Below are 19070 nucleotides of genomic sequence, written 5' to 3' on the forward strand. Positions count from 1 at the left end.
TAACAGCATAACTCAACATTTGTAGATTAGAAGTGCATTTTATCCATCAATCCTTTTTGACAAGCCATGTGACTCAACAACCAACGATCTAGGCTTGTCCAAAATTTGCTTGGATGGACTCCAGCTCACCCTTTGGAAAATTGATGAAGGGATTGGTCAAATTTCAAGCTGGCATTGTGTTCTTGTACCTGCTGGCTGTTGGCAATGTCCATCTGCCCTGACATTTTCTGAGCAGCCATGTCCCGCTCCTCTCTTCGGAGCTCGGCCAAAGTCCGTTGGAGCTCCTCTGCGCGTTGCCTGTCCTGCTGCCTCAGCAACTCCAAGTCGCGCTAAGCAAAAAAAAGAGGGGTTAAGTGTCTATCTAATCGTTTTGTTACTGTTGGAGAAAAGGAGTGGGGTTCTCCATTTATGATGAATACATAGTAGTTTGCACTATGATCATCATATGTATACAGTTTCTTCCACTCCAACAACTCTATAATATACTCAGAATGTAAGTCTATTCATTTATTAGTGGTTACTGGCATTATTGCTCTATTCGTTTTATTTTGTTTGTTTTATTGCCTACTTTATTATTTGCTCGATTGTGGAATGTAGTCTGCTCTGAGAAATGAGAAATGAGATGATTATTCTGAGAAATTTGTTTTTCCATTTGTTTCCAATGGATTTCAATAGATGTCAATTACATGCCGATTTTCACTAATCGCTATTTAGTACTTCCCGCAAATAGGCAGTCAACAGAAGGGGTGGGTGTGGACTCAGTTCACATAATGCATTGAGTGGCACAATTATTGAAGTTATAAGGACATTAACTCTCATCATATGTCATTCAATATAGTTATGCTTAGTTTATGATGCATACAGTATGTTGTAAAAATGATTAGTTTTGTTGTGAACGGCAGGTCTGAAAAATGACCTCATCAATAAATTTCATGATATATACAGAAAGATACAAGGTTTTCGTTTATACATATATGTAAATATGTATTTATGTGTGATAAATAATCATTGGTGTTACGCGTAAACATCTTTTGTAAATGGTTAGAGTACATAAAGGCAAAAAGGAAGCATATTTGCAAATATCGGCAATTTTGCAGATTATTCCTTGCTGATGTTTGAAGTGCCATAATTGGTAGATTTATTTGACAGGACAATTAATCAGTTGGGCCCTACTTTTTCATGCTACTTTTTTTTTTTAAGTTGCCAAGGTAGCCCTTTTCATGATTATTTTTAGTGACTTCATGCTGTGTTTCTTCTGATTTATTTGAAGACCATATTGTTCAGTCCTCTCTTTTTGCCCATATGAAATAATCAAGCGACAAAAGCGAATGACGACATCATAATAATCGGAAGCCTCAATCGTGACCTCACCAGTTTGTTATTGGTCCTCTCCTGTCGTCTCTCCCTCTCCATTTGTTCCTGCCAGCTGTTTTGGCGCTCCTTCTCCCACTGCTCCTCCCGTTCCCGCTCCTTGTCCTTCAGCAGTTGCATCTTCTCCTTAAGTTGAGCGAGCTCCGCCCCCTGCGCCTCCAAAGCACAGTCGACTTCCCTTCTCTGCTCTTTTAAGATCACCTCGCGGGTCTTGCAATCCTCTAGTTTCCTCCCGCTCTCCAAGACCTCCGCTCTGAGTTTTTCCGCCAAGGCCGCTAGCTCTTCCCCTCGCCTCCGCTCCGCCTCCAGCTGCGAGCGCACGTCGGAGATGAATTTTGCGTCTCGGGCGGCGTCGGCTTCGTGTCTTCGGCGGATGTCTTCCACCTGCTTGGAGCAACGCTCCAGCGTTTCGTCCAGCGCCCGGTGGGAGTCGGCCAGTTTGGAGCGGATTTCGGCCAGGCGGGATTCCGATTGGGTCAAGAGGTGTTCGAGGCGGGCGTTCTCCTCGCGTTGGCGGGCCAAGTACTGGCGCTCGTCTTCGAGCTTCTTGTGCGAGTCATCTAGTCGCTTCTCCAGCAGAGCGCTGCGGGACTGTTCGATCTGGAGCTCGCGTCTCAGGTTGCTGCACGCCACCGTCTCCTGCTCCATGAGTCCCTGGAGGGCCAGCATCTCGGACCTCTGCTGCTCAGAAGATGCTTGCACATTCTGGCAGAGAAATTTAGGTTAGTAATTCAGTGAATACTAGAATAGAATCGGTTTATTGACATTGTTTAGCTGGTATACAAGGACATTGCACTGCTTTGATTGGTGGATATTAAACACATATGAATAATAAATAGAAATTAATATTATGGAATCAAAAATATAATTGTGTTGATGTGTTGAAGACTTGAACTAAATAAAGTCGTTCATGTAATATTGGTTCATGATTGTGCACATGCAAATTGGAGAGTGTTGACTTTTTGCTGATGATTGTTGTTACCACAGAAAATAAACCAAGGCTTTGTTCCCCCATCCCTAATTAAAATAAGACATTATTTTACATAATTTTCTTATGATTTGTTTACAGGTAAGGTCGGTACCATGTCATAAAATTGGTTGTAAAATGGATAATTGCTTTCCAAAGTAAAAGCAAATATTTGTTAATGACTTAACTTGTTTCAAGACAAAGATAGTCCGTTTGTTTTCATAGAGGACTATAGAAAACGAATATATTATAGTTGACAGGCTAAAATTTTGAGGATTTGGACTAATATTATGTTTCCAAGGGATTAATCGGGTATCAAAAATAGCTATCCATTAAATTATTATAATTAGATTTTTACTAAATTTATCAATAATTACATTTGTCCAAATGCTCAGAATTTCAGCCTATTGAGTGCAAATATTCTCAGATTTCTTTAGTCCTTAATGAAAGCGGACTGATGATCACTGTGTCGAATAAAATAAAACATTTACAGGGGAAAAAAACAACAGCAGCTTAATAAAATAATTGTGAGTTGCAGCCATATTGTCAAAGAATATAAGAGTCTGTTTAAGTGCTTTCCTGGTATTTTGTTGGAAACTCCTTTTAATCCGTACCTCCAATCTTTGCTCCACCTCTTTTTCTTGCCGCACGGCGAGAGCTCGTTCTTGTTCCAGCTGTTGCTTAAGCTCCTGCACCAGCGCCCGTTCCTTTGTCAAGGTCTCCTCGCACTCTTCTATAGTTATCCTGCAGGACCAATTTAGCAGATATATTCAAATGAGGAACAATGAACCGCAATGAAGAATTTTTCACATTTGGGGAACTATACAAATCTATTTTCATGGGAAAATATTTCCTTTGTACCTGAGTCTCTGGATTTTGTTCTTTTGCTCCTGCTGTGTCTCAAGTGCACATTTGAGCTGCTTCTGGCTTTCCTCCAGTTCTGCTCTTGTTTGGGATTCTGTCAGTAGCTTCTCCCTGTCAGCATCACCTCTGGAGTCAGGCTGGAAAGGGGGGACAATGATGATGATAAAACACTAGTTAAACGACTTCCATGTCATGTGACCAAGAAAGACTGATTGAGAAAATGGGGGAAATAGTTTGAATGGTGATTTTAGCCTCCTTGTTGTCAGTTTGAATGTGTGACGTATCATGCAAAAAAAAAATAATTACAGAATGTTGATTTACTGAAAGGAAGACAATATTGTGGACATAATTTACATCTGCAGCAGATAAGTTGATACAAAGACTCACATGTGTCTGTCTTTGCGCCATTCGGCAAAGTAGCTCACGTAGCGCAATCACAGTCTCCTGCAGGGCCCTTTTTTCCTGTTGCCAGCCCATTGGTGGGGGATTGACGGAAGGTTTGTCCCCCTGGCCTAGAAAAGTGGACCGCTCTTCCCCCTGGAGCTGAGCGTTTAAGTCAGCCGCGTATGACGGATGGAACGAAGACGGGGCCCGGCGCTGAGATAATGTCAGTATTCTGCAGCTTTCTTGGTACACTTTCCTCAACAAGGCCTATGTTGAATTAAAAAAAAAATAAATAAATAAAAATGAAAATATTTGATACTGTCAGTCTGGATGCAGGGTTTACCTGAAGGTCTGGAGACAAGAGGTCATGACTGTAGCTCATGCTACCCGCAGCGCTGTCGGTGTTATCTGTGGGGTTCATCCCCCTGCAGCGGAGATACTCCACAAACTGAGCGTCCAGCCTCTCGGTTTGGTCCAGCTCCACACGCAGCCTGGCGCCCAGCTCCGAACTCACGTCTGCAGCGGAACACAAGAGAAAAGTCAGCAAAATGTTGCATGCGGGGAGCTCAAGGATACTCACTGCTGCCGTAGCCATCACTGGCCCATTCCGGTGCCGATACTGAAGAGGTGGAGCCGAGCGGCGACGGGGGTGCCGTTAGGTCAGGTTCTTCTAAATCGCACACCTCAAAGAAACACAACAATGATGAAACAGTTAAGCATTGGCATTCATTAACGCAGATAAATATGATTTTGTTTCTGTAGACCATCAAAGATTTATCATTAGAGAATAAATCGGTTAATTTGAAAAAGAAAAAAAAAACTCTCCAACATAACTTTGTTTAAATGTCTTTTTGAATGTGTTGGCTATTAGCATGTCTTAAATAATGCTCAAAACTCAAAACAACTAAATAGCTCCCAATAGTTATCTACAGTATTTAGTTAAGCAAAATTTCCAAATAACAGAAATGTCAAATTACTTTATCTGCGCTGACAGAGTCCACAATGGAGACGTTATCAGAGACAGAGAGCGATCGAGGGGAGTGGCTGCTCTGTGTAGTCGGATCCGGGGTGATGGTCCTGGAAATAACCGGCTCCGTTGCCATCCCTGGAGACTTGTTGACCCGAGGCCAGTGGTCCAGGTCTAGCACGCTTAACTCAGACAGACGAGAACCCAGCATCGACCCGTGAAACTGTTCTTGGAGGAACTCTTCGGAGCACTCGAGGTGCCGCAACACCTCCGGGGAGTCCAGAGAGGTGTTGTCACGATAGAGTTTCACCACATCTTCTAAGGTGCTCTGAGAAACATCTGAAAGGATGGACATTTTGTTTTCAAACAAAAAATTTGGTTCGCATAGTATACTGGTTTTAGAAAAGTAATGCAATACCTTACTGTAAAAAATAGTAAATATTTTGTTTTTAAGCGTCAAGATTCTAAGACTCACCCCTGCGCAAACCTCCCTTGTGGTAAGCAAGCGTGTCCAGCTGTCTTTGCTGGTAGGCCAGCGTCTCGTCCTGCTCAGTCCGATCCTCCCGTAAGCGTTCCAGCTCCACTGTCAATAGGCGGTTGTCATTCTCCAAGTCTGCTATTGCGCGAGCTTTGCTCTAACGACAAAATATGAAAAAGAATAATTTAGTCATGTATTAACTCATTCAGTGCCAGGACGAGAATCCTTGTCTTTTAAAATAGTCGCAACAATAATAAATGATACAATTCTGGTCAAATACGTTTTTTTTATGGAGAGCAGCTGACACCCTTGACTAATGCTTACCTAATACAAGCCAATTGAGCACTGTAGTGATAACTGTGAACATTGGATGGGAGTGTTTCCACACTTACCACAGCTGTTACCTACATCAGTTCTAACTGAAGAATGGAAGTCAATATTTTATATGGCAGCACCGGTATTTACATAGCACACAATATTCTGTTGGCCTTGCAAGGTGAGTGAAAATGCTATAAATATACCGGCCCTCTAGAGGTTTCCTTTGCCAATAACGCTTGGCACTGAAAGGGTTAATAGAGAACATTTATGCAGTACATGAGGTCCTCGGTTTAAGGCAATGTTCAAATCATATTTATAAAACAGCGGAGAGACTGCAAATGCGTGCCGCACGAGCACATATTCCCACACTAGCCGTTCATAATGTCAAATGGTTAAAGGGTATTTTCTATTTCTGGTTATTACTGTACCTGTCCTTCCTCAAGTAGTTTTTCAGCTCTTTGAGTGCTGCCGCTTAAGTCTTGCTTCACAGTGGTCAATTCTTCCCTCAGTCTGGCGAGCTCCGTCCCCTTCAGCTCGGCGTGGATCTAATAGAGGAACAGTCTCGTTAGCTTTTAAGTCTGTGGACAATATTAACTTCTTCCCTTCTTGGGGTCGTTCTCTAGTTTGATTCATTCAAAACGCACCGCATACATTTAATGAATGACACAAATTCATGTATTTAGTGCAACATGAATTGAACTGGATTAGGAAGCAGCCCCACATTATTCAAATTAGCTTTCTTGGCTAACAATAACAAAATCCCAGTAAGAAAAGGGAAGAGCTTTAAAAACAAGCTATCCTCGAATCTTCGACCAACTTCCTCATTTCAATGTCACTTCCTCCGCGACGCTGCCTTGACTTCCGCCCTGATTACAACCAGATGTGTTCCCTCTCTTAGCACAGCTTCTTTTTTTTTTTTTTCCCTCGCGGCAGCAAGGGATAATTATATACCTGGGCCTCAACCCCCAAAACAAGACTTGTCTACAGACCAAAAATGGAGAAAGCATGTCCAACATATGTAGGGTTTTCTTTAACAGCTGATCCCCAAAACAGTTAAAAACGGAGAAAACTAACTTGATTGAAAATGTGAATCCCAGTTGTTTGTGTCTGTTTTTTTGGTCATGCCATTGACGAAACACAACATTCGTGATCAACCAGTCGATCACAGTCAATGTGCTGAGGCCCCCTGTTTTAAAGCAAGCTGATGACCCTGAGAACACTTTTATTGAAAATGAATATCTGCTTCTGGCCTCCTTGACTGGTATCGGCCTTGAAAAATCTATATGGAGCTATCTATTATTATTTCCTAGAGGTCATCTTCACCTGGAAACTAGGGATACAACAGTAAACAACACACAAATAAAGCTTTATCTGAGCATTGTTTTTTTGTTTTTTTTTACTCCTCCGGGCGGCACTCTTGAGTTAAAGACATGTAATACAAAATATCACAAGTGCTTCATGAAATGTCATTTTCCCATCACTAGTAAACAGTTTTATGTGACATGGGTTCATGATGATGTGCATGCCATATGCACGGCACCGAAAGCTCATCTTTAAAAGCTGAAAAACTTCTTTTCATTGACTGTTAAAATCGTTTGTCAGAAATATACACTCACCAGCACTTCCTTTTGAGCATCTTTTTGATTAGTCTGGAGTTCCAGGAGCTGAGCAGTAAGCTGATCAAGGTGGGCCTTCAGTGTGGCAGCTTCCTGTCTGAGCCTTTCAATTTCCTCCCGGAGCTTCCGCTCTATTCCCCTGAGTGCCTCCAGTTCGTCCGACAGCTTTGCCTTGACTGTCTCGAGCGCGTCCACCTTGGCGACGGCCTCGTCTCTGTCCGCCACTTCGGCTTGTAGCCTCTGAACTTGTGCTTCTAGAGTCATGTTGTTAGTCTTCATTTCCTCTTCTTTGTTTCTTAAATCCTCCACTTCTCTCAATAAGTCTTGCTCCTTTTGTTGAAGTTGAGCACCCAGAGAGGTCAGGTGGTCTCTCTCGTTTTGCAGGGCATCCACCTGCTGCGCCCGTAGTCTGAAAGCGCTCCTCTCCTCCTCGATGCTCACCAACTCGGCCTCCTTGAGAGCGAGCAGGCCTCGGAGCTCGTCCGCTTTCTCTCGCTCTGCTGTGAGCCGTCGCCTAAACTCTTCACCTTGTCCTCTGTATTCCTCTTCCTGGGTCAACAGCAAACGCTCCAAACCCTCCTTCTCCGCCATCGCCGTCTCCAGCTGGCTCTGAAGGGCCTTGAGGCGCGAGCGGAGAGGCCGGTAGGAGGCCGGGTGATTCAAGCCCAGTTCGTGCTTCAGGTTGCTGGGGCTGCCGCCGGGCTCGGGGCTGGGAGCCGGCGAGGGATTAATGCTGTCGCCGTCCTGGGAATCGCTCACCTCGCACACGTTGGGCCTGAGTGTGGAGAGCTCCGCCTGCAGAGTGCTGATGACCTCGTGGAGGCGCTCCTCTTCTTCCTGCTTGTCCTGTCGCAACCTGGCAATTTCCGACTGTAGATGTTCCACTTGCGAGCTCCGTTCGTGGAGCTCAGCCTCCAGATTCTGTAGAGAAATTACATCAAGCACTAATCAACATCAGCCAAGGCTTCTTTGCCATACAGTATAAACGTTTTTTGTTTTTCTTTAAATAATTATTTTTGTAGAAATTGATGCAAGTTAATGCTGAGGGGAAAACAAATACGCCACCCCCCCCCCCCCCCCCCCCCCAAAAAGCCTGTAAATTAAGGACCTTATTGTTGTTGGCAGTTTCCAGCTCTTGTTCCAGCCTTTGAATCTCGTTGTTGAGGTGGTCAATCTCCTCATTCTTCTCCTGCAGCAGCGCAGCGGGAAGCGTCACCTCGTTCAGGTTTACCACTGTTCTTTGTACCTCTTTTTCCTCTGCCAGAATGGTGAAAGTAGACACTTGGTCCTGATAATAAATAAAAATATGAATAAACAAGCTGTCAGTAATAAACAAGTAGGAAAAAAAAAAGTATTAGATAAACCTACCTTGAGGGCATCAATCTGCTCCTGGAGCTCATTAACGTGTGTTGCATTTTCACTGCTAAGTCTCTCTAGCTGAAGTGTGAGATGTTTCAGCTCTGCTTCCTTAATGCTTAAATCCCGCTGCACATCGCCCAGTTGACCCAGCAGAACCTCCGCCTATTAAAAACGCATGAATTTGCCAACAATTATACTTGCTAGAACATTAATATAAGTGTACAGGCCATCGGAAGGCAATGACGTCTGCTGTTAACCTAATGACAGAAAATAATTGTGGAAATACATCAAATTAGGGTCTTACTTTAAGGGGTCAAACGACCCGCTCCCCCCAAATGAAGGAAATTTACCCCGACCATTATACCCAAGACAAAATGCAGCGTACCTCTTGTTCCTTGCGCTGTAGGCTTTGCTGTGCAGCGTCCAGAGCATCCCTGAGCTCCTGTGTGGGCTCCCGCGCATTGTCATGGTAACAGTGTCTCGTCTCGTCAAGTTTGGACTGCAGCGCCGATATCTGGAGCTTGTTGGACAAGTGCTGCTGTTCCAGGGCCTGCTTATCCTGACAAGGAGGAGGAAAGGAAGATTGTCAACTTAGGCTGAGTTTACAGTACAGCCAAATTTTCGTGTAAGCAAGCAGCAGACTTTGCTTCAATATGAACTCATTCACTGCCATTGACGGCTATAGACGTCAAAGAAGCATTCTAAGTGGGTTGGCAGTGAATGGGTTGAAATCGAAGTGACTCTTACTTGCGTGAGCTCCTCTTCTCTCAACTTGGCACGGTGGAGTTCTTGTTCCAGTTTTCCCACGGCCCTGTTACATTCGGCGCTACTGAGCAATGCTTGCTCCAGCTCACGGATCCGTGCAGCTAGCTTGTCGATTTCCTCGTTGCGTTCGACGAGTTCTCGCTGCGCCTGCTGGTTGGCCCCCGCTAAGGAGGCGTGGTCCTCCAGCTTCTCCTTGATGATTGCTTGCAGACTCTCCACCTTAAAACATGTGAAATAGGGTTTCAGAGACTGCAAGTAGCAATGGGATTTGTCAGCCACATTGGAACTTCCAAAGTCAGGAAGTTCAATTCTTTCCGAGGTTGAAGTTGTTCTAATTGAAACCTATTTTCCCAATTGGCAAATTGAATTTGTTCTATGCTCAAACTGAAACAATCGTCTTGCACTTTTATTAAAAGAAAACTACATATTATGGAAAACATTCCACCAGTAATTGTAATTCCTCGCTGTATTGCAATATAATATGCTATTTTTTTTAAATTCTCAACTGTTTTAAATAAGGAATAAATTAATCTTTTTTTTTTAAACCAATAAACTATATATTACTCTCAAATTTTGTTCCTATGATTTAAACCTGGAATGTAGCCATAAAAAGACAAAAAATCTGTAGCTTTATCACTTAAATTTTCATTTTTCAGGAAACAGTATTAACATGTCGGCTGCACTTGAAGGACTTGAACTTAAGTGATTTTTGTGGACTTTGTTAACAGCTAATAATTAATTGCAAATTTAATACACATCTCTGTATTGTTGTATGCAATAAGGGACTAAAAAGAATATCATTCATGATGGATTTTTTTTTTAAATCTGAAATTTATTGCCAAATTAAATTAATATATTAAAACATATTAGTTACCAATTATAAGATTAATTTGGAAATGTATACAGTACAGGCCAAATATTTGAGCACACATTCTCATTTAATTTCTTAAAGTAATGATGGCTACTCACTTTTATTCAGTTAGGTGTTTGGTACTTGCCATGAATTTTTTTTTAACACTTGTCCATAAATGTAATCTTAACAGTCGTCCATTAAAGCTGTCGCTGTGTATTGACCTGATTTTTGCACAACATAAAACGATGGTCCCAAACCCATTAATAAACAAAGAAATTCCACTAATTAACCCTGATAAAGCACACTGACCGGTGAAGTGAGTGGTAAAACCAAGACTCCGATTTTGAGATATTATACCAAAAGCCTGACTTTTGACTTTGGAGATTCCATTGTATATGACATCACAAGAAGAAAAAAAGAAGCCATTCTGGAGGAGCAGAATCCGGGAGAAAATGATGAAAGTCAAGCCAGTAGCGACATGGACGTGAAGGCACAATTAGGCAAGAAAAGAATGCAAAAAATGATGAAAGCGGCCACTACAATGAAAACTCTACAAAAGGCGGCAAAAAAGAATGATGATGATGATGATGATGCGACAATGCAGGCCATGCATAAGATTCAAAGAAATACGCTTTGGTTGAAGTCCGTACCTGCAGAACCAAGTCTTCAAACTAGAGCAGTCCAATCAGCACAGGAATAAACACATGGCAAAAGTCAAGCTTTGTTTCATCACTCCAATCACTTGCAAACACCAGTAGGCATTGGGTTAGGAGCTCTTAAACTCATTTAACGGGATTACTAAGTAGAACACACAATCATGCACCTCATCTTTCTCAATCATTGAAAACAGTAGTATCCCCCCCCCCCCGGGTTAAATTAAGCCGTATGTTAAGACAAGGCTGCCTCACCCTGTGCCCTTTCACGTCGACACCGGCCGTTTGTCTGAGCTGATTCTCCAGCCGTTGGATCTCCTGCTGGAACTCGTCTCTCTCGTGCTCACGCTCAACTGCTTGTTCCTGTCGAGAACCCACGGAATAAAAGCTTGGTGCAAGCATAATAACTTGTGTATTGCAGCATCCATCCATATTTTTGTTTTGTTGTATATTTTCAAGTGTCGCTTCTGCAAAATCACCTCTATGAACTGCCGATCGTTCTTGAGTTGTTTCTCCAGCGCTTGCACCTGCTGGTTGAGGTCTTCGGCGTGGTTCTTGTTGTGCAACTCCTTCTCCAGGCCTTTGGTCTCCTGCTCCTCTAGCTCGCTCTCCAGAGTTCGGACGCGCTGTGACAGAGCGCTGTGGTCCTTTTCAGCCTGCCGCTGCAAGTCCAATCGGTCCTGTGTCAGGCGCTCTGTCTCTGCCAGCAGACCTTTGGGAGAGAAAGGGGGTGGGAGGTAGATGTTTTCATTTTCAAGCAAGATGAGCTTCTTGAGAGCTTGTCCAATCATATACAGTTACAAGTACATAAAGTGGGGTTGAAAATGTCTGGAAATATTCCAAAGAGGAAGCTTGCCATGGGATTTGACAAAATTGAAGGTTACTTTGGGACACTCCCACAAATACAAATACACTCAAGATGTCCAAACTTTCATTCTCATTGTGCATTTCTTCTTAATCCAATCACTGCCATTGACAGTATAACTCAATCACGTTCTTCAACAAAGATGGGCGGGGAAAACAGATGATGCAACCCCCATTTTAAAGTTGAATCTTACTGATGCACAATCACCAGTAGATGGTATCAACTCCCTAATTCAGATATGAGTTTGAAGAATTGGCTTGTAGGTCTCGAAAAATGTCAAAATCCACTAAAATCCACTGCTTTTATGTTTACTTAAATAATGCAAATCAGTACTTATTCTTAAGAGTTTTGTTTGCACCTACTTACTTTTGAGGCCACCACCTTTATTTACTTATTTTTGCTAACAGGAATATGAAGTGTTCTAGCCAACAAGACAAAGAATCACATTTGCGGCTTGGTGGAAGAGAGGTTACCACGTTCGCCTCACAGTTCCGGGACCAGAGTTCAAATCCACCTCACTCTGGGTTTCCTATGTGGAGTTTGCATGTTCTCCCCAAGCCCACATGGGTTCTCTCCGGGCACTCTGGCTTCCTCCCAGATTCCAAAAACATGCATGGCAGTGAATTGGACATACTAAATTGTCCTTAGCTGAGATTGGATGTGTGAAAGGTTGTTCATCTCTGTGTGCCCTGCAATTGGGTGGCAACCAGCGTAGGGTGTCGCTCGCCTACTGCCGGCAGAAAGCTGGGCTAGGCACCAGCAGGCCTGCGACCCCGAGGATAAGCGGCTACAGAAAATGGATGAATGGATGATGGTTCCAAATTGGTCCACTTCAATTTGAAATTGTGATGGAAAGTTTCCAAATTGAAATGTTTCCAAAATTGTGCAGCTCAACTTCTCATGGAAGTTTATCTCAAACCAGAAACCTTCCGCAAAATTTCCACCCCACAGCAACCCTACACATTAAAAAAAAAAAATATATATATATATTTTTTAAGGAAAACCATAAACACAACACTACAAGATCCTCAGCCACAAGCGATTGCACTGTCAAAGCCAACGTTATGAAAGCAACCAAAACCACAGCACGCTGTCTGCCCACCTCCTCATTGCACACATACTCTGACCCACAAACCGGCGGCGGGATCTAAATTGAGCCATTGGCCTGGAGGAGAGAAGACACATCTGAGCAGGCCAGTTATGTAAGCGCACGCCAAAACCTGCTCGCTGAAGAGGACATCGCCTAGGCCGGACGCCTGACTCACCCTTTTCCCTGTCGCCGAGGCCGGCGGAGAGGTGTTCCTTCTGGCGCAAGACTGCCGCGTGTTCTTCGCTCAGTTCCTGGTGTTTGGCTCGCAGGTTTTCCAGCTCGGCGCCGAGGCCTTCTGTTCGGTGCATCTTCCTCCGAAGGTCCTCCAGCTCCTCCACTAAGCGCTCCTCCTGCGCCTCCTTATGCAGTAAAGCCTCCTCCAGAGCCGCCTTGTCGGCCACGTAACCCTCCAGCAGCCCTGAAAGTAATTTGAAATGGAAAGACTCAGCGTGGTTTACTACGGCTCTGTTAGATCTGTAACGATTGACAAGTGATTAATCATTTTGACGATCGCTTAAAAATTTGGACACCTTGCTTAATTTGACAGTGTCCTAATACTTTGTAGATCAGCCAGTGTGGGGAAAATTAAGCTTCACGATGCACCAGTAATATTTTTTTTACTCTGCTAGATGGTGCTCTGAGTTTAAAAAAAAAAACACATGATGCTTCATTTGCCCATTACTAATCTCAGCCTCCCATCAGTGAAATGTTTCCCTCTACTGTAATCTTTCATGTAAGCAGACCTAAATTTGCATAAACTTTTGTGGAAAAAAAATGTTACCCTATTTTCTGACATTCAGACCAAACTAGCAAGTGAATGTTAGTTGACTTATGTTTGTCAATTGTCAATTTGAAGTCAGGGCTCCAAATAATGATTCTTTTAAGTATTGATCATTTTTGATGATTCTGATTAATCAGATTCATGCTTTAATTTACACCTTGTTATTTAAAAAGTAAACAGTACTTCAATCTAACCATGAAGAAAACATATATAACATGTTGGAAATAACTCAGCAAGAAAACATTATTTATTTCTAAATCAAAAACAAATGTTTTGATTTCATTGTGACTCATCCATCCATTTTCTGTAGCCACTTATCCTCACGAGGGTCACTGGCTTGCTGGTGCTTATCCCAGCTGTCTTCAGGCAGTAGGCGGGGGACACCCTGAACTGGTTGCCTACCAATTGCAGGGCACATAGGGACGAACAACTATTCACACACCCAATCACACCTAAGCAAAATTTAGTCATGCCATGCAGTGCCCGGAGAGAACCCACACAGGCTTGGGGAGAACATGCAAACTCCACACAGGAAGGCCGGAGCCAGCTGGGTTTGAACTCAGGACTCTGACCTGTGAGGCGGGCATGCTCACCACTCACTACACTGAGCCGCCCCATTTAAAAAAAAAAAAAATCTTTTTATTTTTATTTAAAGTCACTAATGCCATTGAAGGAGTGACAAGAATTGGTCACAGGGTTAGGGCCCTTAAAGAAATCTGACTCTGACAAGCACTAAAAATTAACCTAATGTCCTTTGCCAAGAATTTGTGTGGTTGAGTCACAAAATGAATACTTTGCTCACCCTCAGCCTTGTGGAGTTCCAGCTCCAGCTCACTCTTCAGCTTGACTTCCTGGTCAATCCGCATCAACAAGAGATTGTGCTGCTCGAGGAGTTGGGCCGAATCCTGTTGGCCTTGCGCGAACCTCTCTTCCAGACACAAGTGGACGTTATGTGTCTGCTCCAGCTGCAGTTGGGAGAAGGATTACAATTAGTAGTGTTCGACAACTGGGGAGCGTTGTTTTTCTTGTGTGCGGCCAGTAGTTCTTTGAAATACAATTTAAAGTTGAAATCATCTTTTCACATTGTAGTGAATGGAAATTCCATTCATCTGTTTTAGACTTTCCCAAAACACGAGACAGATATGCAGTACTCAGCTCATCACAACGGTAAGTCACAAGGCACAATATTTTGGGGGGATTTGAAAGGGATATCAAACAATATGACATTAACAGTTATTATTTTCTGTCTGTTTATTGTGAAGTTGGCCTATGTAGTGCGTTGATGGCTTGTTATGTGACTACAACGCTTGCAAAGACCACTACCACTTTTTCTTCTCATCCTCTGACAGTGGCCTGAACCATGACCAATGTTCCGTGCATATTAAGTATGAAATCGCAAAGTAAGTCTCACGAAACATGGTAATTGAAGACAAATGCACTCTAGTTCAAAAATCATGAACTGCGGGCTCATGATTTTCAGTTTAGCGAGTACATGACTTTACACAAGGCGCCAATTATAATATTTAGGCAGAAAACAGCAATAGGTAACCAAATTATTTTGAGCCCGAGTCATATTTTTTATCTTTTACAAAGAATGACAGGAAGACTTATATTGTCTGTCCACATGAATTGCTACACCATTTGTGTTTAATTTGTTGGATGAATTTAAAGGCCTAGTGCACAGCAGGGCACATGCTATTTAGAGTTTGCATGAATCTAGCAGGCCAAAAAAATAAGATTTGTGGTTTTAAACACAGACGATGTAATTTCATTTTTGAAAGTTTAGTTTCACACTAAACTTTAAATGGGAGTATCTCATTTTTGACAGGTTGAAGACGTGTGTTTTTAAAAGAACTGTTCACCATTTGGCAAAGTGCTATCAGAGTGAAAATACAAGCAATTCAGCATCTGCTATCTTGGATTTAAAGAGCTCATAAGACAAAGTGTGCAGTACCTGTGTATTGGCCTGGTTAAGCAGCTCCACGAGCGTATCGACTGTATGGCGGAGTCGGTTGCAGGCGTTCATGGCGGCTTCCTCTCCTCCGGGATTAATGTGCGTGTCTGAAACCAGCAGACTCTCGCAGAGCTGGTGTGTCAGTTCCAAGTCTTCATGTAGAGACATATCTGCAACTGAAATGCCTGTTCAAATGTGAACGTAAACTGAATGAAAACATCTGTGAGTGGCGGCGGGAAGGAGGGGGTGGCTGACCTGATTCTTGTGCATCTTTATTCCCTAATGAGCTCCTCTGATTGCCAGCTTCCACAGACATGTTGCTTCCGATGTTAATTTTTTGGCCGATTAGCTCTTCGGTTGCAACGGTGCTACGAAGCATCTCGATCAGGACCTTCTTCAGTTTGTCATTGGCTTGGTGCAGGTTACGTCTATACACACACAAAAAAAAACAAGAGAGAAGCCATGATGTGTATCAAAGGGGCTGGGCAATGAGGCCTTATAATATAAAGTTGAGTTTTTTTTTTTTTTTTTTATTCACAAAAATAAAATTTTTGATTTTAATTGATATCCCCCCCCCCCCATTCCAATAGAAAAAGCAAAGATTTTGCTTTTTATGTTTTTTTTTTTATTTTTTTATGTTAGAGACCAGACATTTAATCCTACTTATTCAAGATACTGAATTTTCAAGCGTTAGGCTAAAGGAGTGTCTAAAAATGTCTGGTACTAAAATAAAAAAATATTACCTTCTTACTGACAAAAATGCTAAATAAGTGGACAATTCCTTTGAATTTTACAATTAGTAAGTACTTCTGGTAAGCAGGTCTAGTGATCAAACTTATTTCATTTATTTCCCAGACCTGCTTTGCAACTGCATTCATATTTTCCCAAAAATATTCTCAAGAGCGTGTTTAGCTTAGTAGGACCACAGAACATAATATCACAAAGAAAAGTGAAAGTTGACTTTCGTTGCTAATGAGATCAGAAAAAGATATGGTAAAAGTAACCACCAAATTTTTGAGATGGCAAGATTCTCATTTCTTTTGTTAACTAGCTCAACAACAACAACAAAAAAGCTCTGAAAAACAAGAGTCAATAAAAAAAAAAAAAGATTAGCACACACATACACACACAAAAGGGGACCAACCTTTCCTCTTTGGCAGTCTGCAAGTCATCGGTGAGCATTTTAAGAAGGTTGCCCCCTTCCTGACTCTCACGCTCCCGTCTTTGGAGGAGAGTGTCCAGGGTCTCCATCTCGGCGCGCTTTCCTTCCAACTCGCCCTGCAGGCAGCCAACCTCCGCTCGCAACTGTGCGCAAAGACAGCAGACACTTGAATCCTATTAAAGACTTTTCAATTCCTACATTTTTTCAATCCACAACTCGCGTGTTTGAAAAGTTTGCCCAACTTCAGGACATACAGATACGCCACCAGTACTCAAAACATAACTTCCCTCCGTTTTCCCTCTCCCTCCCGCTTCTCATTAAAAATGTCTCCTGCAGCCACCTGAAGCAGCTAAACAATGGTGTCACCCTGGCAACAGAGCCCTCCCAGCCCCTCTCTTAAGGTGCTCTTTGCTAGCCACATAGTAGAGAGGAGGGGGTTGAGTGCACATGTTAATATCTTACTATCAAACCAGACTGCAAGGTGCTATGACAACAACAAAGCGTATGCACACACTTGCCATCTGTTCTCAGAAATGTTAATTACTGTGTCAGAAAGTCAATTCAAAAGCGGAACTCGGTATAAAGATTCAATAAATATGTACGTCTCCAGACAGCCAAATTTACATGTAATATTTTCATTTCTTTGCTATGACAATGGTTTTTAATGTTTTTTTGTTGAGTATTTTTGTGCGGGGCAAAAAACAAACAAACAAACAAACAAACAAACCTTAAAGTGGTGTGCCATTCATGTATGATTGAAAAAACAACTATAGCATATCGGCACAAAGCAAACGTATCAATGGAGGCAGTAAGTACAGTAAGTGTTATGATTGTTACATTAAAAAAAAAAAGAATTGTTCCTAATATTTCTCAGTACTGTATTACCAAGTTACCTTATATTAAACAGCAAACCTGCATATTAGAAACAAATCACCAGTAAACAGTTTATATTTCAAGTTGTACAAACAGAAGTTTGCCGTGTTTTTGGTCTATTATTGTTTCAAAATAGATACCAACCTTCATTTTTCTGTCTGCTTGGTCTGTAGAAACATGTACTAATTTGTGTTTGGAATAACAAGTGAAAAGATCCGTTTCTACAAAAAATGTATTGGAGCTGTAATCCATACAGATCTCAGTGCTCTGAGTTGAAATTGCGCATGTTCACTTTTATGCACATATCAAAGCAAGATGGTCAAATATAGGAATGTAGCATTATCTTTTCTTCAAGGTTCATAAAAGGCTATTAAACAGCAAACCTCTTCAATTCAAAGTAAAACTACCACTTACATGGCACCATTGCACCCACAGACACAAAAAGCTAATTTTCTTCTTATTTTGTCGAAATACGCTAGAATTATACATTCTTTTTCTAATAATAGAAATAATCCATTCTTTCATATCGTATCACCCATGTTTACGCAGACCATTCTGACAGCCTTGAAAAATTTGTGAAAATGCACAAAATTGGCTGGATGACTCTTGATGTTGCCTTTTCGGATAACACTTTTTTAAATGCTCTTGGAAACATTTTTTTAGGTGAGATGGTACTTCTACTTTGTAACATTTAAAATTAATAAATAAAACAACAATTTTTCCCATAGCCGATCAAAGAATTTGTCAAAAAGGTCATATATGCTAGTGATGGAAAAATGAAGCTTCATGCAGCACTTTCTTATCCACCTAGATGGTGATATAGGCTACCGGAAATATATTAGATTTACACTGCATCTTTAAATCAAGAATGCCATCTACAAGGAGTAAGAAAAAAAAAAGTGCTTCATGAAGCTTTATTTGTCATCTCAATTAGATGCATCATAGTACATGATTGACGTTACACCAATCGAGTTATGTGTGAAAAGTACCTGTGCAACCACAGCATCTAGCTGCTGCAGTTGTGCAGTGAGCTGGCTCATTTTGCCGGTGTAGTTACGTTCTTTCTCTTCCTGTTCTGACTTCAGTGCCCGACGAAGGTCCTCAAGCTCCGCCTCCTTCTTAGCCTTGAAAAAAATAGCGATGCAGGAATTGGGAGGGTGGCAGGCAAAATCTTATGCATCTTTTTGTTGTGTTCGTCTCACAGGCGTGGAGTGAAATGTCCGAAAAATATAAGCGCCTTCGACCTAAAAAGCTTGCGCATCAGCGGATGAAAAGCTTACATCCATCTCCTCTAGCAACTGTTCAGATGGCCTCGTTGCAAAAACACACGCATGTAGCAAAGCACATGCCGACAGGCAAGCGTGCCCTGCGTATGTGATGGCGGGATTAAACAGAAACTGGGTTTGAATAAAGCTCCACTGGGAAGAAGTCCAATAGCAGAGAGGGGGGTGGAGACTAACAAAATATAAAATCTAACCCTTGAAATGAACTGGTGCATCTGGAGATTAGAGGAGCAATGTAGCAAACAAACCCACAACAGCATGAAATAATCCACAGAGATTACATAATGATGGGTCAAAATGACACAGATAGAATGTACAGCATGTGAAACAACCACTGTCACAGTTTTAACTCTTAAACAAAAACATTATATATTTAAATCTTAAATTAAATCTTTAAATCTAAAAATTAATGGCTTTAAATAATTACTTTAATATTAATAAAGTTATCAATTAATTTGGTAATCAAT

General features: G+C 41.9%; 1 protein-coding gene across 1 annotated transcript in view; it reads right to left on the reverse strand.

Annotated features, from left to right (window-relative positions):
* Positions 1-19070, reverse strand: part of pcnt (pericentrin) — a 39662-nt gene that overhangs the window by 3720 nt on the left and 16872 nt on the right. The window contains exons 32-55 of the mRNA XM_088433342.1: positions 18310-18444; positions 16430-16590; positions 15541-15713; positions 15286-15470; positions 14134-14296; positions 12726-12968; positions 11075-11307; positions 10851-10958; positions 10593-10613; positions 9072-9308; positions 8710-8883; positions 8334-8486; positions 8074-8253; positions 6966-7886; positions 5778-5894; positions 5029-5188; positions 4564-4892; positions 4167-4269; positions 3930-4102; positions 3590-3853; positions 3200-3339; positions 2953-3082; positions 1372-2076; positions 189-329 (exon numbers count right to left, since the gene is read on the reverse strand). Of these exons, the coding sequence (XP_088289468.1) occupies positions 189-329; positions 1372-2076; positions 2953-3082; positions 3200-3339; positions 3590-3853; positions 3930-4102; positions 4167-4269; positions 4564-4892; positions 5029-5188; positions 5778-5894; positions 6966-7886; positions 8074-8253; positions 8334-8486; positions 8710-8883; positions 9072-9308; positions 10593-10613; positions 10851-10958; positions 11075-11307; positions 12726-12968; positions 14134-14296; positions 15286-15470; positions 15541-15713; positions 16430-16590; positions 18310-18444 (5349 nt within the window). The remainder of the gene's footprint in view (positions 1-188; positions 330-1371; positions 2077-2952; positions 3083-3199; positions 3340-3589; positions 3854-3929; positions 4103-4166; positions 4270-4563; positions 4893-5028; positions 5189-5777; positions 5895-6965; positions 7887-8073; positions 8254-8333; positions 8487-8709; positions 8884-9071; positions 9309-10592; positions 10614-10850; positions 10959-11074; positions 11308-12725; positions 12969-14133; positions 14297-15285; positions 15471-15540; positions 15714-16429; positions 16591-18309; positions 18445-19070) is intronic.

This window comes from Hippichthys cyanospilos, chromosome 14, assembly GCF_059441005.1.
Source record: "Hippichthys cyanospilos isolate Australia breed blue-spotted pipefish chromosome 14, RoL_Hcya_1.0, whole genome shotgun sequence".
Classification (NCBI taxonomy): Eukaryota; Metazoa; Chordata; class Actinopteri; order Syngnathiformes; family Syngnathidae; genus Hippichthys; species Hippichthys cyanospilos.